Source organism: Bufo bufo, chromosome 2 (genome assembly GCF_905171765.1).
Source record: "Bufo bufo chromosome 2, aBufBuf1.1, whole genome shotgun sequence".
NCBI classification, from domain to species: Eukaryota; Metazoa; Chordata; class Amphibia; order Anura; family Bufonidae; genus Bufo; species Bufo bufo.
The window spans coordinates 288615749-288642564 of record NC_053390.1 but is presented as its reverse complement, the minus strand read 5'-3'; the positions used below and the strand labels follow the sequence as shown (position 1 = coordinate 288642564).

The 26816-nt window shown below is 43.2% G+C and overlaps 1 protein-coding gene across 1 annotated transcript in view; it reads right to left on the bottom strand.

Moving 5' to 3' along the window:
- Nucleotides 1–2315: 2315 nt before the first annotated feature.
- CABP7 (calcium binding protein 7) overlaps nt 2316–26816 on the bottom strand; it is a 106742-nt gene continuing 82241 nt past the window's right edge. The window contains exons 4-5 of the mRNA XM_040420272.1: nt 2760–2913; nt 2316–2443 (exon numbers count right to left, since the gene is read on the bottom strand). Coding sequence (XP_040276206.1) covers nt 2316–2443; nt 2760–2913 — 282 coding nt within the window. The remainder of the gene's footprint in view (nt 2444–2759; nt 2914–26816) is intronic.

The following is a 26816-nucleotide window of genomic DNA, read 5'->3' as shown; positions in this document are numbered from 1 at the left end:
TAACCATAGGTGTGCTGGTGTTGCAATATACTGTTAGCCACACAATGTTCTTGACAGGGAAAATGTCTTCGAACTGGGGAATTCTGAAGCACCCAGACACTGGCACCTTTTTCACAACGTCAAAAGCAAAATATGTATTTTTTTTTTTTTTTTTACCAGCAAAATATTTCATTATTTTGGTCTCCTTCTTAGACAATGGCTTGAAGGGAACCAGTCACCATGCAAATACAATCTGCAGGTAGAATGTCATAGAGCAGGAGAGGCTGATTAGATTGATATATACAGTAGTTTTGTGGGAAATGATTCAGGAAAACTTTTAATTTATACATTTAAAAAGGTTGGCCAATTTATATTACTAGGTGCACATGCATGCAGCTAGCAATAAGCATCATTAAACTATCGCCACTGATGTCTAATAATTTAATATGCCTAATTCGTGTTTACACGCAGGTCCTCTGACCTGTATGCTGGCACTGTGATGGGAACATGGATGCTGATGGACAAAATCCTCCATCAGAAGCCATGTTCCCATCAGCTCCATTCCGTTACAGGGAAACTAGCACATGCACAGTCCATTCCCAGTGTAAAGCCTCCTTCACACGTCAGTATTCCACGCACAGACAGCACACGTACCCATTCATTTTAATGTGTGTTTGTGGGTCCGTGTTTTTAGCACAGAAGCAAGCTCCATTTTGTCCGTGTTCATCACTCTTCTGTACGGATCCATCACTCCCATTATAGTCTATGGGTCTGTGAAAACCATAGATGCAACACGGATGACATCCATGTTTCACGGATCTTTAGGAAGACATGCTTTGAAAATAATTTTTCGGCTGCACAGTGTCTGCGAAACACGGATGACACATAGACAGCAAAAAACGGACACACGGACTACACATGGATCCTTTAGGCCTCATGCACATGACCGTTGTTTGGGTCCGCATCCGAGCCGCTATTTTGGCAGCTCGGATGCGGACCCATTCTCTTCAATGGGGCCGCAAAAGATGTGGACAGCACTCCGTGTACCCCCACTGATCAGATATTGATGACAATATCTATATCTTTGACGGTGCAACACCATTAAGTGTATAAATTCCAAGTTTTACTTTTCCCATAAAACTATCCATCAGCTCCTCCTACTCTATAACATGCTGCCTGCAGATTGCGCCGTATTTCGTGGTGACCGGTCCTCTCTAGGTGACTACATTGAAAAATACACTACATTTGTGTTTACACCAGTGGAGTAAGCAATTCAATGTAATTCGATTATATGGAGAAATAGCAGGGAACCTTACTTTTTAAATTCCTCTTGTATATTAGTCCCTGGATGTAGCAGGTTTAACCCCTAATGTGATGAACGTAGAAGATGAGACCATGTTTAAAAAAAAAATGATATTGCAATGTGGACAATGAAGTGCTTTAATTACGTAAATGCAAAGCGATAGAGACCGAAATCAGAGATACAAAGTGCAAAGATAAAATATGGAAAGCAAAAAGGACAAATGTAAAGGAGGTGTGCTAGTCAGGGAACAAAGCGAAAAGGATGAAAATCCACAGCAAACAAGAGATTGGTGAATATTCTCTATACAGGGATACTTTATCATGGGGACAGACATTCCTCCTGCTTTGAAAAATAACAATAGCAATTCTTTGCTCTGGAAGCAGCCAGCAGCTTATTGGTTTCCAATGTGATTGCAGCAAAGGGAATCAGGGCTTCATAGTAATCCCCCTGTGTCACAAGAGATAAAGTCCAAACAGGATATGGGGCAATTATACTTCAAGCAGATACTTCAATACAGAGACAAATGGAAGGAAAACAGGGAGAGCTACATTTAACATCAACCCATTCCACAATTTAGGGGCTAAGGCGAATGATACTGGGGGAAGGGAAGACAAATTAACCTTCCTGCTGCCCTTCTCCTTGCAGTGTAGAAACAATTACACATTAGCAGGAGCTCATTAACCCTACTGACCCTGTGCCCAGTAACCAAAGAGTTAACCCTTTAGCAACCCAAAGTGTTATTGCTCATAAATATAGAGTTATATATCCGTATACATATATACACCTATTATATATAGAGTCCCTTCGTGTCACAGATTTTGAAAGCACAGATGGTCACCTGACAATTTAAATGCCCATGCATTTTCCATGCAAATCTTCCCATGCACATTCAGACACTGGAGGGTAAGTCCCATATTTTTCAAGGTCTTAGGGAGTTCCTCTTCTGTACATCGCAGTCCATTAACATGTGGGGAATAGACAGGAGAAGCTCCTGAAAGTACATCTGAGTTCATGACTTGACATCCCCACGTGATCACTTCATGCCACTCCGCAGAACCTGATTTGCAGCTATTAGCATTACACTAATGATGAAAGCGATGGCAAAGGCGCAGATCAGACTCTTTCGGACACAGGTCTGGCGGATTTGTTGATTTGTGGAAGCTGAAACAAAGAAGGGATAGTGAAATCAATGATGAGACCTTATGTTTGGTATGTTCTAGAGTAGACCATCTTGAAACTTAGCACTTATACAACGTCGCATTTCTGCTGAGATTGACACCCCATAGAAATAGGATTCTCCGTCTCCAAAGTTCAGTAGTTGGTCTAAGCTTTGAAGGATCTAGCTGAGGGTTCGCTTAGCCATGGATAGGATTGTTACATTAAACTATTATTATTTTGTGTTTTGTGATGCCAAAAAAGTACCTTATATAACTATGTCCCCAATTAACATTTCTGACCACAGAGAAAAAATACTTACCCTCCATATCTACAGGACAATCCCCTTTAGTTCCGAGGTTTCCAGCCTCTTCAGTCAAGATAATATTTTCAATGTCACGCATGGACAGGTGCTCACAAAAAGTGTCATATAATAATCTCTTCAGTTCCTCAACAGACAATGACTGCATGTCACACTGCAAAAACATATATAGTATGTAGAGTTCTTACTGAAAATCAGTGAGAGACTTGTAAAATAAGCATTTTGTTAGCTAAAAATAAGCTATCGTCAAACAAAGAGAGCTACGCCTATTTTGACTATGACGTTTATACTCTTAAAGGGCATCTGCCAGCAGATTTGTAATTTGTACCTACCTGCTGCACATGGCAGCTGAAGACATCTGTGTTCGTCCCATGTTCAAATAAAGTTTTAATACGTGCAACTGAATGTCTATGAGCAACAGGGGCGTTGCCATTACACTTAGAGGCTCAGCTCTCTCTGTAACTGCAGCACCCTCTGTACTTTGATTGACGGGGCCAGGCAGTGGTAATGTGATCCTGCCTGGCCCTGACTTCTCCTAAAGTCAATCAAAGTGCAAAGAGCACGGCAGTTGGAGAGAGCAGAGCCTCTAGGTGTAATGGCAACGCCCCCGTTGCTCCTAGAGGCTCATTTGCATATATTAAACTTAATTGTTCTCAGCAATGCAGGCACATACAGTAAGAACATGGGACCAACACAGATGCCTCCAGCTGCCAAGCGCACATGTAACAGGGCAGCCAGTTTCATAGGTAGAAATCTGCTGACAGATGCCCTTTAATGGCTAAAAGTAGGATGAAACGGCTTCCATTTGAAGGATTTGACCATTTTAATCAAGTTTTTTTTGCTAACAGGCATATAAATTCAAGTATACAGTCATGGAATCCTTTAGAATGGGTAATGCTGTAAGGTTTGAGCTTGAGATCATGGCATATGTAATGCCAGATATGGGTGAAGATGGGATATGTAATGCTAGATATGGGTTCAAGTGATGGAAAGCTAGCCACCATTGGACAGTGAAGATAGTAGAAATGTGTTTTCTGGAGTGATGAGCCATATTTCACCTTCAGTTTATCCGATGGATGAATGTGGGTTTGGTGGATGACACGAGGACACTTCCTGCCAAATTGCTTAGTGCTAAACATAATGATCCATGGAGCAGTATCCATAATCAGGGACTGATTTTTTCGTTTTGTTTGGACCTTTTAGTTTACAAGAAACCTTAATGCTGCAGCATAAAATGATGTCAGAAAACTATGTGCCTCCATATTTGTGACCAAGTTTGGTGGTTGGAGAACATGGTTGGTCTGTCCTGACTTGAATTGCACTTGCCTAATATTAGTTGTTATGATCCAGTTCTTAAATGTACTAAAACCTAGTTATGAGACTTCTTAGGAATGTTGTATATAAGGGTTCATCAGGGGACACTCTTACACTCTATGTGAACACTCTACAGGAACCCTGTATCTAAGATACCAACATCCAGTGAAAAGGCACATCCGTATAGAGGTGACCATCCCGTCAGGCAGGGGAAACACAAGGGGCATGAAATGACTTACCAATCTCCAATGACTATATCTAACTCTGCTACTTCACAGCTACTACCTTAAAGAAAATGCATAATCAGAAAATGACCTGTTTAAATTGCGTTTTTATGTTTCAAAAAATTTTGTCGATTTTTTTTTTTAGATTTTCTATGTTACTATATTTTAAAAAAATCCTGGGGAGAAGGTATGCAAATTACCCCTTTAACAAGCTCTGCCTCTAATGCCACCAGATGTAAGGCAGCTATCCTATAAGTTAATGTTCGACCCCTTAAATAGGCCTTGAGGCATGACTCTGATAATAATTAAGACAGCACCTCATCTGCAGGCATCTACTTCAGGGTGACTGACCCTTATAAGTGCAGAGTAGAGAGTACTGTTTTACGGCGTAAGAGGTCAGGATTTGGGGAACACAATATATGCTTATAGAGAGCACCTAAAATCGTGCAGTCTTTGCACTGGCCACCAGGCTCAAAATATGTTAAGACTTCCGTTTTTTTTTAGAGCAGCGACGTGGGACATAGACACAATTGACAAGAGGGGACCCCGGTGAGTTCTATGAGACATTTTTTCTAGGCATACACTGTGACCAGTGCAGAGGTCAGGAGGGAGTAGATAAGCTGTGATATCACCTATCATTGTAAATGGTGGATCCTGTGTTGTCATATAGAGGTGATACTTGTAATTGTAATTCTGTCTGTGATGATAATACAGTGGCTACTGAAAAGTTACCTTTACAGAACAGGAAATCAAGACCTACTAATAGATCTAGTGGCCAGTGCAAAAATTGTAGGATTATATACATTTTTTTTAAATACAGATCGTAACATGGAAATAAAAAAATAAAAAAAAAAGCTCACTTAGACTTCTAAAAAATGTTTAACATAAAAATGTGATTTAAACAATATTTTCTGATTACTCATTTCCTTTAGTACTGGAGGGATCAGCTGCCAAAATGAATCATCATTGTGCATAACCCTCTACTGACTATAATTGGCTTTAAAATCCACAGCTATATGGTATTTGATATTGGCCTCTTGAATACATCTCTGCTACTACAATAGATGCTCTTTGGGTTTTAACATCTATTAATGGTTATATTTTAAATGGGGCCTTTTTTTGCAGTGATATTGTTGACCTAGTTACTGAAAGTCAATTTAAATAGATGTTTTCATGTATTGAATATGCATGCAATCTTACTGGTGACCAGTAAATATTGCTGCAGGACCAAAGAATATAAAAGTAGCTGAAAACAGGAAATGTGTGAGTGTGTGGCCTGGACCACTTTGACTGCCCTGGAGGCCTGTGAGCTTGGGGAACAGAATTGTTCCTGAAGGAGCACATGTGAGCTGTATGCAGAGAAGCATCCAGCCACAGGGACAAGGGTACCAGGTGTATAGAACAGATGATATCATGGGGAGGACAGAGACTGTGGATGAATGGAATTGCTTTAGTCCCAAGAGCACTGTGTAAGAGACTGTAGCTATTAGTTGCCAGCATACAGTATGAAGACTGCTTAAACCTGTTACCACTCCTGAAATGACTGCTTTAGTAAACTAATGTATTTCACATGAAATATCAGTTCTAGAGAATCTATTTTTATGACTATGTTGTGCCTCACTAGGCACTAAAGCCATTCGATTCAGCATCAGTCCCTGTACTTCTCTCATTATCAGCTGTTCCTCACATCAACCACTACAGATCCTATTGTACAGGTGGGTGTTACCAGTTGGGAGTGTGCCCCTGCACAGTCTAACACTGTCCAGTCAGTGCTAGCAGAGACAGACTGTGTAGGGACACACCTCATGGAAAGAGGGAATGGCAATTTATACATAAACATGTAATAAGAATAATAGAGAAAACACGCAACATACAGTTACAAGAAAATATGTTCCAGGATTCTTACTACTAAAATTAACAAGTCAGGAGAGGTGACGGGTCCTCTTTACATCCTTATCTTATATGCAAGTGTATGCTGTGCCTCCAGTGTGAATTTGGTTGGGCTGTTTCGGCAGACAATGCCGGGAATCGTCTGGACACAAACCGCAGCATCCAATGGGGCCGGCAGGAATTCCGTCGGCATCCTGCAGCGCTGCATCCTGACAATTACAGCAGGTAATTCACGGAATTCACATCGCAGTTGTGAAAATAGCCTTACTATATGTTAATTCGGCGGATTCTGCCTCCCTCCCCTATTGCACTAAATAGCTGGTCTTCATTGTTAATAGTTACACGGTATTGACGGCCATTAACAATGAAGACAAGCTATACAATGCGGTCTTCATTAGTTAAATAATAGGTAGCTGCAGCTTAATTGGCCGTGCAGTTCTTGGGGTACCGTGTGGTTGTACCCTTATTGTTACCTATGCACCTGCACCTTACAACAGACCTATTGGGGCAGTGCACAACATAGGTATTTTCTCTTTTGTATTCAAACCCCATGTCAGGCACCATCTTTTCAGGCCCTGTGCTAGTAGAAAGTCTATAAGTTTTGCCAGGAGTGTTTCTTTAACATAGCTGCGTGCAGGGGATATATGGAGCAGGCTTCTGAGCTAATGAATGGAATTTAAAAAAAGTTATGGCTTTTGGAAAGCGGGGATAAAAAAAATTAAAATGCAAAAATGAAAACTGGCCTGGTCTTAAGGGGTTACAGGTTTTATTTTCTTCAGACAAACCTTTTCTGCTTTGCCCTCAGCTTGGCTCTGGAGCTAGGATCAAGGTAAATCAATGGATTCTTATTGATTTCAATGGACACCATGTAATGGTTCATTTTCAAACAAGTAATCACTAAAGTTCCTAGCAGTTGACGTCCCTAAGATCGACTTGTTGCCAAGTAACCTGTAGTATAAAAAGTGATTGTCCAAAACAGAAATTTACATCACAAAGAAGGTCCAGTTGTGGAGACATTCTTCATCTATGTTATTTCTTTAAATCAGCTTTGTCAAAAACTATGGGAGTTGTGAATGTTCAGTAGTTAATAGAAGGCAGTGATTTTCATTGCATTATTTCTCTAGGTAATGCTTCCAACAGATAGCGTAATTACCCCATGGGCTCAACCATACATATTGCTGATGGCTACATCTACAGTTGGCTGATACTCAGGGCAAGCCCCTGTAATCCACTGAGTTGATGTGGAAGATAAATTAGCCCTTATTTATTGTATGTATTTATTTACATTCTAGTATTATTTCACCCCAACTCTGAATTGCTTCTATACAATCTGAATATCCAAAAATTTAGAATCCTCTGATATGGGCAGTTATTTTTTATTGATGGGTGGCAAGTAACAATTTAGTGACTTGTTTGTGTTTAAAAGACATTTGAACATGTAACGGACTGTGGGTATGGACCCACTGTGCCAGTTAACTGGTTTGATTTTAAGCTATTCCTACAGGCATTGTCCTGGTGGTCCTCTTGTTTTCACCCTTTAACCACTACACAGGGATCTAGTCTTTGCTGCAGGGAAGCCATCAGGCTACTACCTCTTGTAATAGTCCCTGTGTAGTTGGCAGCTGAATCAGGGGGTCAGTGACACTGGTGCAAAGCACCAAGGGGGTTAGGCAATACTTGTAGCCAATGAACAGGCAGAGATCAGCGCAGGCAGAGTTCATTTGATTCTGTGAAACAAATGTTAGGTCAGAGCAGGCAGCAAAAGTTCAGTACGGTAGACAGGCTAGGGTCAGAGCAGGCAGCGGAGTATCAACAGGTCCTCAACAGGCAGACGGTCAGAGTAGCACGCCTTCACTGGTCAGACTAGCAAGCTAGGAACCTAAGCTCAGGCAATCTCCCCTAGGGAAGAGTACATTAAAGGGTTTTCCTAGGAGTTTTAGACTGATGACCTATCCTCTGGATAGCACAAACAAGGTAGTAGTGCAGCACAACCCGACCTCTTGACCAAAACTGGAATGCAACAGCCGCGATGGGACCGCAGATCCACAGTAGTCCAGGAACAGCAATGAAAGGTAGAAATCACAGCAGCATATCCAGTGCGTCTTTTTATTGGAAGCCTTGAGTGCACACACAAACAGAGTACGACGTTTCGTCTACGCAGTAGCCTTTGTCAAGTATACAAATGGTAAAAGCTGGCAACCATAAATACATATATGTAACCACTCCTATAACATGTTAGAGCCAAACAATAAAAGGCTCAGCCCAATCAATACATATGTGCAATTAAAAGCAGCCTCTTCATCAATCAGGCCGTCTGAAACACATTATAATATAAATGTGTACCTGATTCATATTATGCATCATCCGACATCGCCAGACATACTCGCGGTCCTACTTCGGCGTCTGGCCGATCGCAATGCACATGTCAATGACATCATCGCGCTGCCGTCGTGGCGTGCTGCCATCGGTCACGTGCATCATGCGTCATCCAGTCACCAGATGATCACATGATGGGCGCAAGGTCCTTTGCACACATGTAACTACAGCAACATGAAAGGTCCTATAAACGGACATCACTGCTAGCCCTATGTATGTCAATGGGGACAACACCATGTCTCGCACACAGACATAATCACAGGGACAAAGCGATCTATCATCTTGATATCAAATTGATATTCCATAAGGCTGGATACATGTCGCGCAAAGCCATCTATCTATTGGTAGACCTGAGAGATGGAACATGATTCCAAAAAGGTCGGATGAAACAATATGTCAGATACACATTGTGTAAATATACACTCACCTAAAGAATTATTAGGAACACCATACTAATACGGTGTTGGACCCCCTTTTGCCTTCAGATCTGCCTTAATTCTATGTGGCATTGATTCAACAAGGTGCTGATAGCATTCTTTAGAAATGTTGGCCCATATTGATAGGATAGCATCTTGCAGTTGATGGAGATTTGAGGGATTCACATCCAGGGCACGAAGCTCCCGTTCCACCACATCCCAAAGATGCTCTATTGGGTTGAGATCTGGTGACTGTGGGGGCCATTTTAGTACAGTGAACTCATTGTCATGTTCAAGAAACCAATTTGAAATGATTCGAGCTTTGTGACATGGTGCATTATCCTGCTGGAAGTAGCCAGAGGATGGATACATGTTCTCATTCTGTTTACGCCAAATTCGGACTCTACCATTTGAATGTCTCAACAGAAATCGAGACTCATCAGACCAGGCAACATTTTTCCAGTCTTCAACAGTCCAATTTTGGTGAGCTCGTGCAAATTGTAGCCTCTTTTTCCTATTTGTAGTGGAGATGAGTGGTACCCGGTGGGGTCTTCTGCTGTTGTAGCCCATCCGCCTCAAGGTTGTGCGTGTTGTGGCTTCACAAATGCTTTGCTGCATACTTCGGTTGTAACGAGTGGTTATTTCAGTCAACGTTGCTCTTCTATCAGCTTGAATCAGTCGGGCCATTCTCCTCTGACCTCTAGCATCCACAAGGCATTTTTGCCCACAGGACTGCCGCATACTAGATGTTTTTCCCTTTTCACACCATTCTTTGTAAACCCTAGAAATGGTTGTGCGTGAAAATCCCAGTAACTGAGCAGATTGTGAAATACTCAGACCGGCGCGTCTGGCACCAACAACCATGCCACGCTCAAAATTGCTTAAATCACCTTTCTTTCCCATTCTGACATTCAGTTTGGAGTTCAGGAGATTGTCTTGACCAGGACCACCCCCCTAAATTCATTGAAGCAACTGACATGTGATTGGTTGACTAGATAATTGCATTATTGAGAAATAGAACAGGTGTTCCTAATAATTCTTTAGGTGAGTGTATATTGTGAATAAACATGTGAAATTAGTGACCAAAAAATTATGATATTAAACCATTAAATACCATATAAAAACATTGTCTATACTGAGTCAGACATAAATAACTGAAATATTCTACCTATCTACACTGTTCACATTAAATTCAGTATTGAGGGGGGGCGTGGCCTGAGAGCGCATGGAGTAGGTCGCATCACACTGAGCTCCTGCAGACATCCTGACTTTAGAGTGGTAGTAACCCCCTATATCGCCGGTCCTTTCCTACCTGGTTGTTGAGAGGCGACAGGAGGGTGCTGTGCTAAATTTCTGAGAGCCGACATGCCGAGGAAGTCCGGTAAAGGGCCGCGATATGACAGGCCAGAGGTGAGCCGGCATGGCGCCGAGGAAGAAGAGGGGCCGGCCTTACAGCCCAAGCGGAGACAGACTGCGGCCGCAAAGCTGAGCAGGTTTGCTCGCACGGATAGTGCTGGGGGAGACTGGGCTGAGGAGAAGGAGATGGACGCTCATATCTCCTCTGGACAGGAGGATGAATCCACTGATGGGGAGGCCCTAGATGCGGTGAATTGGCCGCCATTAACCCCTGCACGGCCGGCAAAAGACGCGGTAGGCCCTAAAGTTGTGACTGATGCAGAGCCTACTCTAAAAGATATTATGGCCGCTGTGGCCAGTTGTAACAGCACACTGAAGGTGCTTACAGTACAGGTTGGCAGCCTGAGGTCGGATGTGTCTTTAATTAGGCATGACCTACACAAAATCACAGAACGCACCTCTGAATTGGAGAAGAGGGTGTCCACTATTGAGGACGTTATTCAGCCCTTGCAAATGGCGGCAAAAACAACTGCTAAAGATATAGCTGCCTTATACGCCAAAACAGATGATCTGGAGAACAGGTCCAGAAGGAATAACCTGCGGATTGTGGGTATGCCAGAGAAGACGGAGGGGGATAATGCCACTGAATTGGTGGAAAAATGGTTGCACCAACTATTTCATGAAAAAGGTCTATCCTCATTATATGCGGTGGAGCGGGCGCACAGAGTCCCCATGCGGCCGCTTCCGCCTGGCAGACCTCCCCGTCCCATACTGGCGAAGATACTCCATTTTAAAGACCGGGACACTATCTTGCGGCAATCAAGGGACAATGAGGAGATGGTCCTGAATGGGGTTAAAGTGTCCATATTTCCGGATTATTCCAACGTAGTGCAGCGGAGGAGAAGCAGATTTATGGATATAAAGAAAAGGCTGAGAGCTCTACAAGTCCAGTACGCTATGCTGTTTCCTGCTAAACTGCGTGTGGTGGCATTGGGATCCACCAGATTTTTTGAAGATCCGGAGGAGGCGGCGCAGTGGCTGGACGTCCACGAGCGACAATTGAGAAGTGGTGCCCTGGACACTTGAAGGAGGCAGATATATGTTTCTTATGTTCACTTTATATATGCATTTGCACTCTAGGATTGCTTTAAATGTTGCACCAGTTAGGGAGTGTATTATGTAATGCTACCACATGGTAGTTCCTGAGGAGGGAGCAGGCGGTAATGATAGTAAAATGTATTTCTCAGATGTGGGGAGGATTCTCTACCTGAGGAAATGTGTTATAAACTGTTATGTTTATTGTAGGTTGGGGGGCAGGTTGCTCTCGGATTGCCCTGTTTTAATGTGTGAAGTGGATACTGAGGGGACAGTGATCCCCTGTTACAGTAACCTGACTACGAGAGGGAGGGAGGGGGGTGGGGGGGGCAGGGAGAAGGTTGGGGGGAAGGGTTAAGGTCTTGAACTATGAGCGAATGTTATCTGAGTGGGCTGTGAGATTCAAATATGGTTTGAAGTTTTACCATGTCACAGGTGATTAGAGTCTTAAGCTGGAATGTGAGAGGGATGGCTGATGCACGGAAAAGACAGTGTATTTTTCAGTATTTGGGGCGGTTTCAGCCGGCTATATGTTGCCTTCAGGAAACGCATTTGACTGGAGAAAATTTACACTGGATGAGTAAAAATTGGGTGATTCATGCGTTACATTCAACTCATTCCTCTCATTCTAGAGGTGTAAGTATGATTGTGCATAGGAGTATTAGGTATGAACATATGCAGGATTGTGTGGATGCTGAGGGTAGATATGTGTGTGTTGTGTGTAAGGTGGATGGAATACAGGTGGTGTTGGTGTCTGTGTATGTGCCTCCGCCGTTTGCTTCTCCGTTAATAAGAGAGATCATGGGCTTTGTGGCGGACTTCCCTGGGTTGCCGTGGCTGTTGGTTGGGGACTTTAATTGCACGCTGAATGACTCCCTAGATAGATGCCGGGTGGAGGGAGCAGGTGGTTCACCGGGGAGTGCGGCTCTCAGGAATATTTTGGGTGAGGTAGGAGTACAGGATGTATGGAGATTGCGTAACCCAGATAAGCGTGAATTCTCGTGTAGATCCGCCACGCACCATTCGCTATCGCGTATAGATCTGGCCCTTGTTAACGACATAATGCTACCACTAGTTAAGGGTGTCGTTTATCATCCTCGGTCGTTGTCGGACCATTCTCTGGTGCAGATTGACTTGTGCCTGGGGGTGCTCAGACAGGAACCGAGGCTGTGGAAGTGTAATCCTCATTGGCTGAATGTGTTGGGTGACCTGTCTGGGATTTCTCTGGAAATTAAGGAATTTTTCGATATCAATACAGGGTCGGCTTCGATACCAGGTGTATGGGACGCCATGAAAGCATTCCTGAGGGGAGTTCTGATGAAAGAAATTAACAAGCATAAATCCAGATCCAGGGAGGCGGATGTCAAGGCGCATGTACTAGTGGCTGAGGCTGAGAGAGAGTTTAGTAGATCCCCCACCACGGTTAGTAGTGAGGCGCTGGAGGTAGCCCAGGAGCAGTTGAGATGTCATTTGGTCCAGGCCGCAGATAGAAAGAGAAGCTTTTATCGTCAGAGATCTTTTGAGGAAGGAGAGAAGGTGGGTCATTTGTTGTCGGTGGTCTCGCAGGCCCAGAGGGGCTCCTCTTGCATTCAGGAATTGAGAGATGACATGGGGAACAGTAGCCAGGACACGAAAGGAATATTAGATATTTTAAAAAGCTTTTATGTATCTCTATATACTTCCACTGGATCTAATTCTGATGAGGCCCTGAATGATTTCCTAGGGGAGGCGCAGTTATCGGTGCTGTCAGAAGAGGATAGAGAGAGGCTGGAGGAGCCGATTACACTTGAGGAACTGGAAGCTGCACTTGGGGACATGGCAAGTGGTAAGGCGCCTGGAGCTGATGGCCTCCCAGTAGAGGTATACAAAAAGCTGCAGGGGATATTACTCCCTGAATTACTTAAGGTGTTTGAGCACTCATTGGAGGCAGGTTCGTTACCACATTCGATGCAGGAAGCTATAATTGTGGTTATACCTAAACCTGGAAAGGATCCTAAAATACCGGATTCCTACAGGCCAATTTCACTTCTCGCGGCTGATGTTAAGCTCCTGGCGAAGGTGTTGGCGAACAGGCTGTCCAAAGTAATTCTGACCATAGTACACCCGGATCAGACGGGGTTTATGCCAGGGAAATCGACGGCTATTAATCTTCGTAGGCTGTACACTAGTTTAAATATTCCGGCGGATAACAGTGGAGACAGGGCCTTGCTTGCGCTTGACGCCGCTAAGGCGTTTGACAGTGTGGAATGGAGGTATTTGTGGGGGGTCCTGAGAACTATGGGCTTTGGTGAGCGGTTCATTCAGTGGGTACAGGTTCTGTATTCTAGTCCTAAGGCGAGAATTAGAGCTAATGGAGGGTTGTCAGACTGTTTTCCCCTTGCCAGGGGCTCCAGGCAGGGATGCCCACTGTCGCCCTTATTGTTTGCTCTTGCAATAGAGCCGCTTGCGGCACATATTCGTTTATCAACAAGTATAGAGGGGTTTAGATACGGTGGGCTGCACAATAAAGTGGCTATGTACGCTGATGATACTCTAATTTTCATGGGCGATACTGGTGCGTCTCTGGATGCGGCAATGGCATTGATTGACAGATTTGGTAGCTTTTCTGGACTGCGGATAAACTGGCAAAAATCCTCTTTGATGCCAATTGATGGGCAGGCCCTGGCAGGCAGACAAGTAGATAGTTTGGTGCCCTGGGTGGATAAATTTTAATATCTGGGATTACATATAACACTGAGGCTATCGGATTTTGAAGAACTTAATCTGTCCCCATTGCTGGCTACTTTTAGGCTTAAAGTGAGGTCATGGTGTAGACTCTTTCTTTCGGTGGTAGGTAGAGTTAACCTTTTAAAAATGGTTATGATGCCCCAGTTGCTATATATACTGAATAATGCTCCAGTTTGGATCCCTCTGGATAGATTCAAGAAAATTCACTCTATATTTAGAGATCTTACTTGGAAGTATGGACAGGCTAGGATCAAACTGGAGACATTACAGTATTCTAAGTCGGAAGGGGGCCTGGCTGTCCCTAACGCATGGATTTATTTTTTGGCTTCCCAATGTAAGCATTTTAAGGGATGGATTGATCTACAAGCACCGGACATGACTGGGCAGATATTGCAGCATTGGCTGGGCAGTCGTGACCTCATGGGCATTCTAGAAGGCTCAGGAATGCATGCAGGGAGGGATAAACTCCCTCTTATTGAACTTATGAAAAAAGTTTGGGCAAAAGTGAAGCTGCTAAGAGGAGTGGGAGGTATTAGTGAACTTTCTCCTATTGGAAAGAACCACTTGTTGCCAGAACTAGTTGCCATACCAGGACTTAGGAACTGGGAAACTTATGGAGTGACGAGAATTGGACAATTAATTAAGGACAAGATATGTAAGTCATTTCAAAACCTGCAGCAGGAATTTAATATTCCAAGGGAGTGGTTCTATAAATATCTTCAAATAAGGCATTCCCTTGAGGTCACGTTGCGGAAAGGATGTGAGATAGCTCAAATGGAGGTGGTTCATAAGCTTGTTCTTCCGACAGGTGGGGGAAAAAGAGGGTTAATATCACAGGTGTACGCTCTTTTACTGGAAAAATTCTTAGAGGGATATCCGCTTTCAAGAATGAAAAAATGGGAGGCTGACGTGGGAGATATGTCTAAGGATAAGTGGGAAGATATATTAGAAGCAGTCCCCAAGGTGTCCTTAAGTGAACAGGGCAAACTGTCCCAACTATTTATCATACATAGAGTGTACAAAACACCGGTGTTCCTGAAAAAGATAGGAGTAAGAAGTGATGACAAGTGCCCAAAGTGTATGGAAGATGGTGCAGACTTGTTGCATATGCTGTGGTCTTGTCCAGTAGTTGGTAATTATTGGGAGGAAGTTAGAAATATGATTAATAGTAAACTGACATTGAAAATTCAAAAAGATCCTAAGGTGTGTATTCTGGGGTATGTGTCTGAAATTGGAGGGACTGAACCGGTTAAGGTCGCTGTGGGGAGATTGCTATATGTGGCCAGGAAACTGATTGCTATGAGGTGGATCCAGGGGAGTCCGCCCACACTGAGCGAGTTTGAACGGAAGGTGCATGACATGCTGATACTCGAAAAAGGGGTGTATGTGAAGAGAGGGTGTCCTCAGAAGTTTGATAAAATGTGGAGTGAATGGTTATCTCATACCCATGTGGTTATATAGGCTTGTGACGGTCAAGACCAGCTGTTAGGGTTGGGGGGGTTGGGGCAGGGTAAGGGGGGGAGGGAGGTTGGGAGGGTTAAGTTATGGTAATTCTATGTCTAAAATATTTGTTTTAGCAAGTGTACACGTATTGTATGGATTCGTGTTAAAACTGAGTGGTGATATATTTATGATTACTGTTGTTCACTGATTCCACACGGTGGATAATGTAAAGAAAAGAAAACACAACGTATTGTTTTATGTTTTATTATGTATCTATTGTTTAATAAAAACGATTTGATTTAAAAAAAGAAAATCAGTATTGAGTCCCTGGGGTTGTAACGATTGTAATGTAAAGATCCATTTCAGCTCTTTTTTTCTCAACATGCGCTCCCTATCACCACCCCTCTTGGGGACGTCAACAGAGTCAATGACCCTGAATCTCAATTGGCTGACAGAGTGTCCACAGTCATTAAAGTGCTTAGCCACTGGCTTGTCCAACATTTTTTTCTAATAGTACTTTTGTGTTTGTTAATGCGCTCCCTAATTTCCATGGTTGTTTCTCCTATGTAGACCAAGCTGCAGGGACAAACAATCATGTAAACTACAAACTTGGACCGACATGTGTAATATCCTGCAATGTTATATTTCTTGCCGCTGTATGGGTTCACAAAGGTATTACCCTTTAACATGTTCCCACAGTTGCAGCAACCCAGACATGGGAAATTACCCATCTTTCTGGGTTTAAGGTAAGTTTGACCCCCTTTAGTAACATCTCTTATGTCAGTTTTGATCAGTTTGTCATGGAAATTGGTGCTCCGCTTATATGCCATCAATGGCGGACTGTCAAATTCACAAATAGTGGGAAAACCCCTATGTAGAATATGCCACTCTCTCCTCAAAATCTGTGCTATGTCAGCACTATGGCTGCCATAGGTGGACACAAACGGAATGCGTCCTGTATCCCTGCTTGTAGGGGAAGACTGAAATGTGAACACTCTGTCAACCAAGGAGACTCTGGTCCTGGACTTGTGTAGCAACCTACCTGGATACCTCCTGTGAGAAAATGTATTACACATCTCATTGATGCGGTTGGTAAACACATGATCATCTGATATAACTCGTCTAACACGCAGCATCTGATACAACTCGTCTAACACGCAGCATTTGGCGGAGGTTGAGGACAAACTGGTATATGCATCACCTTTTTATCAGTGGGTCCTGTGCTGGTGGCGCTACATTGACGACATTTTTATGATTTGGAGTGGTTCTATGGAGTCTTTGAATGAGTTTCACCTACATCTCAACAATGGTGTACCCGGTCTCCAATTTACTGTGACTTCCTCCTCTGAGGAGTTACAGTTTCTTGACGTCAGGGTTTACATTGAAGGGGATGAGCGAATCGACTTCGAATGAAACATCCGAAGTCCATTCACATACGACTTTGTTCTAATACTGTACGGAGCAGGAGCTCCGTATAGTATTAGAATGTATTGGCTCCGATGAGCCGAAGTTATTGCTTCACGAAGTCTCGTGAAACTTCCCACAATAACTTCATAAATTAATTTGTACTGTAAAAAAAACATTTCCCGAACTCGGGTTCGGTTCCAAGGTACCACTTGGCAATAACTTCAGCTCATCAGAGCCAATACATTCTAATACTGTACAGAGCTCCTGCATTAGGATTAGAACAAAGTTTTATGCGAAGTCGATTCGCTCATCCCTACTTACAATCTATGGGGAATTGGGGGTGACCTTTATAGTATTTAATTGTAATATGCAGTAGTCAAGCCAATATTGTACTGAACGCAGTGGTGAAGGCCAATCTGCTTCGGGTGTAGGACTGTTAGAAGATTGAGTTCAAGCCTGAGGAGTTGGTGGGGGAGGGGTTTACTCGGGGAACAGTCATTTTAGGAAGATTGATAATCCTGCTTGAAAAGATGAGTTTTTAAGGCACGTTTGAAGTAGGGAAGTTATGAATTGACCTGATATTTCGGGGCAGAACATTCCAGTGAGTAGGCTGGAGAAAAGTCTTGCAGATAAGACTGAGAGGTACAAATTATTGTGGATTTTAATCTTAGGTGGATTCTGGCGATATTCTTGAGGTGCAGACGACAAGAGCGTGCAAGTGATTGGATATGGGGAACAAATGAAAGATCTGAGTCAAACGTGGCCCTAAAACGGCGGGCGTGTTTCACAGGAGTTATGATAGTGCCACAGACCAAAACTTAAATATCAAGTTTAGGTAGGTAAGTAGATGGGGGAAAGACAAGAAGTTCAGTTTTTGTGAGGTTCAGTTTTAGAGAAGACATGATGTTAGAGACAGCTGCCAGACAATCACTGGTGTTTTGGAGTAAAGCAGGGATGATGTCAGGGGATGAAGTGTACAGTTGGGTATCGTCAACATAGAGATGATATGAAAGTCAAATCTACTGATAGTCTGTCCAATGGGGGCTGTGTAAAGGGAGAAGAGGACCTAGTAGTAGAGGACCTAGTACTTAACCCTGAGGAACGCCAACATCAAGAGGAAGAGGAGAAGAATTAGTACCAGCGAATGATACACTAAAGGAGCAGCAAGAGAGATAGGAAGAGAACCAGGAGAGAGCAGTGTCCTATGGTATCAAACACTGCATAGAGATCCAGAAGAATCAGTAGAGAATAATCACCATTTCTTTTTGCTGAGATGTTTTTTTTTTAGTAGTGGGGTTATAACAGAGTGTTTGAAAGAGGATGGAAAGATACCAGAAGAGAGAGAGAGGTTAAAAATCATAGTTAGGTGAGTAATGACAGCAGGGGAGAGGGACTGGAGGAGGTGTGAGGGAACAGGTTCACTACGGAATTTACACTGCTAATGACTGCAAGATTTCCAATTAGACAAGGGGATGTGGCAGCAACTAAGGCTACTTTTGCACCTCCAATGTGAAATTCCGGCATGGCCTTTCCGTCAGAGAAAGCAGAGGATCGCCGGACACAAACCACAACATGCAGTGGTTTTGTGTCCGACAGCACTTTACAAAGCGCTGGTGCGGCCTCATCTGGAATACGCAGTCCAGTTCTGGGCACCAGTACATAGAAAGGATGCACTGCAGCTGTAGAAAGTACAGAGGAGAGCGACTAAAATGATAAGGGGCATGAAGGGTCTTAGTTATGAAGAAAGATTAAAATAATTGAATTTATTTAGTCTTCAGAAGAGACATCTAAGGGGGGATATAATTAACTTCTACAAGTATATAAATGGGCCATACAAAAAATAAGGCGAAAAGCTGTTCCATGTAAAATGTGCTCAAAAGACAAGGGGGCACTGCCTCCGACTGAAGAAGAAAAAGTTCAGTCTCCAGAAGCGTCAAAGCTTCTTTACTGTAAGAACTGTGAATCAGTGGAATAGACTTCCTCAGGACGTGGTCATAGCAGGAACAGTGGACAGTTTCAAAAAGGGTTTAGACGAATTCTTAAAAGTAAAAAACATTAATGCTTATAAAAACGTGTAGAAATCTGAGTCTCACTTCCTTCTGGGATTCACGTCCCCACCTATCCCTTGGTTGAACTTGATGGACGTTTGTCTTTTTTTTTTTTTTTAACTATGCCAGTTCTCTGGTTGCCTGAGAGAATGCGTACGGATCTCTGCTGGACCCCATTATACTTAATGGGGCCGGTGGACATTCTGTCCGCATCTGGCAGCGCCGGATCAGAAGAATTCCGGCAGGCTGTTCTCTGCCAGAACAGCCTGCCGGAATTTAAACCGGAGATGTGAAAGTAGCCTAATAATCTTTAAATCAGGCAGATGTGTCTGATCCATGGAAAACAAATGATGTATCACTGCACGCTATTACATGCAATTGATCAAATTTGAAAGATTATACGAATATTCAGAAATTCAGACAATCGTCACTTCATTCAATAGGCCCTTAAGAAACAGCAAAGCATTCACCCCTCTCTAAAGTTAATAAGGTTTACCCACTTTGGGTATGGCAAAGTTTAGACAATTAAAATGTCTCTAATGATGCACTTGTGGATGTTCTAGTAGCATAATTATAATAGATAACAATAAGCTCTGTCATCTAGTTGAAGCAAGCAGCAAGCGAAACAAAGTTAAAGACACAGTAATCTTATTTTCTCAAGTTATTAAAATTGTTATAAAGAAAACAAATGTGTGAAAGCATCTGTCCTCATGCAGATGGATATCAAAGTCATCTTTGATTATGCATCTTGTAACATAGATCAACAGATGCTATAATTGCTACTCTAATTTCATCACCATTAAGAAGAACCTTATGTGATGCTTTAAAGTAGATTATTTAGCTGTAGCTTCAAACAACATATACAAATACAATGGTTAGGGTTCCATATGAATTTGGGTCTGGCATTTTTCTACCTGTAAAAAATGCCAGAATAAGCTCTGGTGCTTTTTTCTTGTCACCTTGGATTTTTTGGCACTTTTTGCACAAGAGGGGAGAGGTAATTTATCAAAGACCAACAAGTCAAAGATAGGTTTGCTGCCACTGACCATCATTTGTTAAAGGCAATCCATGGAGTAAACATCAAATCAGCCGTAGAAAAAGCTATCTCCAATTCCATCCAAAGCTTCTTGACTCGGTTATGTGATTTATCAAGCAACCGTGCAAGAACAGCTGCCTTTTGATAAATCTGAAAGTCAGGTAGCCCAGTCCTGCCAATCAACTCAGACTAAGGGTCCATTCACACGTCCGCAACTGTTTTGGGGTCCACAATTGGATGCGGACACATTTTGAGGACATGTGAATGGACCCTTAGTCAATACTGTCTTCTCGAGCCTATGCCAACTTGTACACCAAATAAATTTAGTAAGAGAGTGCTGTAGATCAAAGTGGAATGGTTTTAGACTAAATATAAAAATCTTTGTACGTCCAAACCAAGAGATCAATCTATTCACCATAAAAGTTGGTGTAACTGAGTTGGTATCTGCACTCCAAGATACCCTAACCGCCTGCCACCTGAATGCAAAACTGTCAGAGAACTAACCTCCTGATCCGACAAAAAAAATAAGGCCCAAGTTTTTGTCAAAGTGACTTTGAAATTGTTGAGATACCTGAAACTTTTAAACTCTCTTAAGATGGAAGGGAAAGATGTAACAGGGGAAGAGACATAAAAAAAACACATCATTCACAAAAAGGGTCAATTTATGTCAGGAATGCCCAACCTCCACTCCCGATACATCTGAATTATTGTGCAGCGCCACCGCCAGATATTCCATAAAATTACATATAATAGTAGGGACAACAGAATGCCCTGCCGGGTACCATTTCTGATAGCAAATGACTTTGAAAGAATACTAATAACTCTAACCCCTGCCATACGTACAGAATATAAGGCTATGACACGATCTATAAAAAGCAGACCCAGACCAAGTTGGTGAAGAGATGCACCCAAACCCCTCCAATGTAAACTATCAAACACTTTCTCAGTGTGCATTATCAGGAGACACATAGGAACCAGCTATCCATGTGCTTTCCACATTTTTATGTCCTTTCTGCAAAAAGATAAAACATGCCCTATATTTGGCTGCAAAATGTGGACCACAGACCTAAGTCAATGGGTCCACAAAAAGAATGGATGCAACGTGGACATCACACAGACATCATCTATATTTTGTGGACAGCGAAATACATACAATTGTGTGCATGAGGCCCTAGTGAGTAATATGGAGTATAACTTAATGTCGTTATTTATTAGGGAAATGGGTGATTTTGAAAGATTTGGCTATCTGTCAGGGTTTATGAACCTCAGCACCCTCAGAGTTCCTAGGAAAAGCTATATGTCTAGGAGAGTTCTATGGATGCAGCAATCTAGCTTAAAGAGGACCTTTCACCTGGAAAAACATTGTGAACTAAGTATCCTGACATATACAGCGGCGCCCAGGGATCTCACTGCACTTACTATTATCCCTGGGCGCTGCTCCGTTCTCCCGTTATGCCCTCCGGTATCTTCGCTCAGTAAGTTATAGTAGGCGGAGACTGCCCTTGTTCTGTGGGCGTCTCCTCCTCCTAGGCTGTAGCGCTGGCCAATCGCAGCGCACAGCTCACAGCCTGGGAGAAAAAAACCTCCCAGGCTGTGAGCTGTGCGCTGCGATTGGCCAGCGCTACAGCCTAGGAGAAGGAGACGCCCAGCAGAACAAGGGCAGTCTCCTCCTACTATAACCAAGTCCCTGAACATACCGGAGGACATAACGGGAGAACGGAACGGCACCCAGGGATAATAGTAAGTGCAGTGAGATCCCTGGGTGCCGCTCTACATGTCAGGATACTTAGTTCACAATGTTTTTCCAGGTGAAAGGTCCTCTTTAAGCATTTCCACACTTGTTCGAGGATTTGTATAAGTGCAACTTTTCCATCTGCTAATGAGTCTACTGATTAATAATGTCTTTGAGCTTTTCACAGCGCAGCATGAGGTCAGTCAAAGTCTGGGAGACAGAAGTCTCCTTATGATCTCTTTCCAGCTATGCAAATTTAAAGGGGATGGCCACTTACTTGTTACTGTTAACCAATGTGTAAGTGAGATTATTCTATGGTACTTACTCTATATTTTATATGGTGTTCCCTCTTGTTTTCCAAGTCGTTTGTTCTGTCCACACAGAGATCTTGTCCATAAAATGGCTGCTGATGGAGGGTCATGTGCAAATTGCTTCCATGTGATGTCTCCTCCATTCAAATACACTGTATCTGCCATCTGTACTTCACTGTTGGAGGTTTAGTGCAAGTGCAGTGTGTTTGAATATTGAAGACTGATGTGTCTGGGCCATTAGCAGCCACTTTACGGACAAGACCTCTGTATGGACAGCACAGGACATTTTCCTAACAAGGGAACATGGCTTATGAAACGTAGATGCCCCAACTCATTTATCATTTTCTACACCTGTTTTAGGCGTAGAAAATGATCTAAATCTAGATTTAGGCCGGTGGTGGATGCGCCTAAGTTATGTAAAGGCCAGCACCTCTATATAACTTAGGCACATCAAGGGCCAGCGCAGGGGTATTAAGACCGGCGTCTAAAATTTTGGTCTTAATAAATGACCCCATAAGTCTTTTAAAAAGACTTCATTCAGGATACATGTCTATTCCCTTGACTTTAGTCCCAGCAGACACAAAGCCTTGTACAAAGGTAAGTGATCTGACAAATAGCTATATCCTAAAATTGCAGTTGGGTAACAAGTCAAAGCATATTGGAATATAAAGAACATGTCCAGGCTGCCAGGGAAGGACTCCTCACCAAGTTAAAATGCCCTCTCACCAAAAATACCCCTTCAACAAAAAAGTCCACCTTCAATAAAATATCTTTTAAGGTCTTACCTCGATCAACATTCGGTAAATAATTATTACCAACTGTATATATCTTAGAATGAACCAAGATCTTAAAAAATTAAATAAAAAATTCTCTGGCCAATCACAGAAAGAGCGTCACAGCCAGGGAGAAAAAAAAAGCTAACCTTCTCCCGTTGTGACGCTCTCCGCAGCAATTGGCCATCTCACAGCTAGGGAGCAGGAGACACCCCTTAAGGGTCCATTCACACGTCCGCAGTGCTTTGTGGATCCGCAAAACACTGGGCCGGCACCCCAATAGAAATGCCTATTCTTGTCCACAGCTGCGTACAAGAATAGGACATGTTCTATTTTTTGGCGGAGCCGCGGACCGGAAGTTGGGGGCGCGAACAGGAAATGAGGATGCAAAGCAACTGACACTCCCTTGGATTCAGATTCAGGGTTAGTTCTAGGTAGCCAATAATTATAGTACTTGGTACGTATCACTTGGAAATGGATGGCTTTCATATATGTTTGCTGCAACAACATAGGGGGGTGGGATTTATCTAAACTGGTGTAAACGAAAACTGGCTTAGTTGCTTAGTTGCCCACAGCAACCAATCAGAGTCCACCTTTCATTTTCCAAAGGAGTTCTTAAAAAAGAAAGGTGAAATCTGATTAGTTGTTGTGGGCAACTAGGCCAGTTTTCCTTTACACCAGTTTTGATAAATCTCCTCCATAATGTTTACTCTCTCTATGTGTACATAGTAACCAATCTGAGCCTTTTATGTACATTAAACCCTCAAACATTCAAGGAACCAATTTTATAGAAGGTCCTGCCACTTTTGGGAATCAGGGATCAATAAAAAGGGAAGAAAGTATGAAAGGAGACAGAAGAAGATGGAGTAAAGGTTAAAAAGAAGGAAAGAAACAGTTGTAAACAGTATCAAAGAAAAAGAAAGGGGAGAGAGCAGAAAAATGTAAAAGAAAAAGCTGTGAACTCTCAGTCAACAACTCCACACAAACTAACCTACACAGCAAAGCTTATCTAAAATAGCAAAACAGCACAATGCCGACAGGCAATGACCCGAAGCAGGAAAGAGCTTTCTACAGTAAAGCAATAAGCTTGTCACACTGCTTCAATTATTATCCAAAAATAATAAACCCTCAAATCTATAACATATAGTAATGAGAGAAAATCATAGATAAAAAGTACCTAGCTACTTTAGTTAAAAAGAGAAAAGGGTACAGGACCCAAAAAGGGAACTATTATGTTGGAGCTATGAAAATAAAAAGAGAAAACTAGATAAAGAAAAGAAGGTAAAAATAGTAGTCATACCGAAAACGGTGATAACTAGCACCCATAAATCAAAGCCCTTAAGTACACTTACTCATATAAATGGCAGGAAATCCTAAGAACAAAAAAAACTAAGGCCACGTTCACATCTCTGTTAAGATGTTACGGCTGCCTGATCTGGCACAAATGCCAGCTGTCGGCGAGATCAAAAACCGCTGCATGTAATGGTTTTTGTCTGGCTAAATTAAAACCTGTAATTTATTCCAGAAAGCAGCCAGATCACCGCCTGATCCCATTATAGTCAATAGGCATCCTGCGGTGAACTGTTGAATCTGGCAATGCTGGATCGAGTGGACTCCGACAGGTTGTTCTCTACTGGAACAGCCTGCTGGAAATGTTCACCAGAGATGTGAATGTGTAATCTAGTCACTTTGCAAATCCTAGTTGGAAAAAAAATGTGTCACTTTTTCATAGCAACCATCACCAACCAGTCACTCAAGAGCTCCTGAAGGAGCCCTGGATCTTCTTGATTTGCTAGCAGCTATGGAAATTCCAGATTTCATGATCGATTGACACTGTTAAAATGGTGGAATCTGGCAAAGCAACTTAAGCCAGTCCCAAAGCATACTGTAAATCGGGTCTTGGTCCCTTAATTCATGGTGCTTCCCATTTTTACGGACCACAAGCTGAAAAATAAATCCCCATGAATATGGGATCTCTCCTTCTCTTAAGATGTCTAGCAGAGGTTGAACAGCACAACATTGCATCAGGGTAGAAGAAAACAAATCCTGTAGGAATGTTAGGTAGGCTCCATCAGGGTCTATAGAGTTCATGTTTCTAATTTTATGCATGATTTCCCCTTTTAAAATATAGAAATGCAGTCGGCAAATAACATCCCTAGGCCTATTGGTATCATGATTAATAAGACCAAGAGTCAACCTCCAGATCCTAACTAAGAGGTCAGTCCAAGATGGTACTAAATAGGCCCGGAAACACAGCGACCAGGTCAGTTTTATTGGTCATTCCAGAGAGGCCTCTAGTTGTAACGTTGTTCCACCTGCTTCTGTTTTCGGCATCATCATTTAAATGATGGTACAATATGCTGCTCATGCATGTTGCATTTTATAGATACATCTTCTACCGTAGTAGGCAAAAGTGCCTGACCAGCAGTAACTTCCTAGGCTCTGTTATCCAAGGTCAATATGTCAGCTTTAGGCCTCATGCACACGACCGTATTTTTTTGCGGTCCGCAAAAACGGGTCCCGTTTTGCCGTGATCCGTGACCATTTTTTCGTCCGTGGGTCTTCCTTGATTTTTGGAGGATCCACTGTCACTTACCAGTAGGAGGAGCTCCCGCACAGACCTGTCACTTACCAGTAGGAGGAGCTCCCGCCCGGACGCAGAGATCGCAGCTCGCAGGTAAGTATCATGGTTCTACAAATTGCTAAGTAACCATGGCAACCGGGACTGCAGTAGCGTCCTGGTTGCCATGGTTACCGATCGGAGCCCCAGCGATTAAACTGGGACTCCGATCGGTACACTCCGCTGCCACCAATGATAGGGGGGAGATTTTAATTAGGAGGGGGAGGGAGGGGAGAAGGTCCACTGGCCACCAACGAGTTAACTACATGGGAAGGGAGGGGGGGGGGCCCACTGCCCACCAACGAGTTAACTACAGGGGAGGGGAGGGGCCACACTGGCCACCAATGAGTTAACTACAGGGGAGGGGGGGGGCCGGCCACCAATGTGTTAACTACAGGGGGGGGGGCTGCCCCCTGCTGCCTGGCAGCACCTGCCAGGCAGCAGGGGGCAGTCATGTACACAGTTCTGTTAGTATATTCTAACCTGAAGCGTCCCCATCACCATGGGAACGCCTCTGTGTTAGAATATACTGTCGGATTTGAGTTTTCACGAAGTGAAAACTCATCTCTGAAAAAGCTTTTATGCAGACGGATCTTCGGATCCGTCTGTATAAAAACTAACCTACGGCCACGGATCACGGACACGGATGGCAATCTTGTGTGCATCCGTGTTCTTTCACGGACCCATTGACTTGAATGGGTCCGTGAACCGTTGGCCGTGAAAAAAATAGGACAGGTCATATTTTTTTCACGGCCAGGAAACACGGCTCACGGATGCGGCTGCCAAATGGTGCATTTTCCGATTTTTCCACGGACCCATTGAAAGTCAATGGGTCCGCGAAAAAAAACGGAAAACGGCACAACGGCCACGGATGCACACAACGGTCGTGTGCATGAGGCCTTAAGGGAGTGTAACTCTTGTTTATAGGCACTTTCTAGCCTTCCCCCAAATTTCTCCATCTCCTGTCTAGTAGACAGGAGCTTAACATGTTCTCTCCAATCACATTCCATATCCTGAAGACTGCAACGATGAAAGCATGCTTAAGCTCTGCTCAGGTGGCGCTAAAACAACATGGCCGTGTCCGCAATTAGGGGAAGGAAAAGGTAAGGACTTCATCTAGATCGCAGGGCTTACTGCTAGTGCAGCAGGGCTTTTGAAAGACACATCTGAGCACTAAGCATACAACACTGGCTGATGCAGGGATGAAGGAGGCCTTCCTCAGGGTTGTGGCCTGCTGCTGTTGTGCTTCACTCTGTAACACTTGAAAAGAAAACATGTAAAGGCTCCCT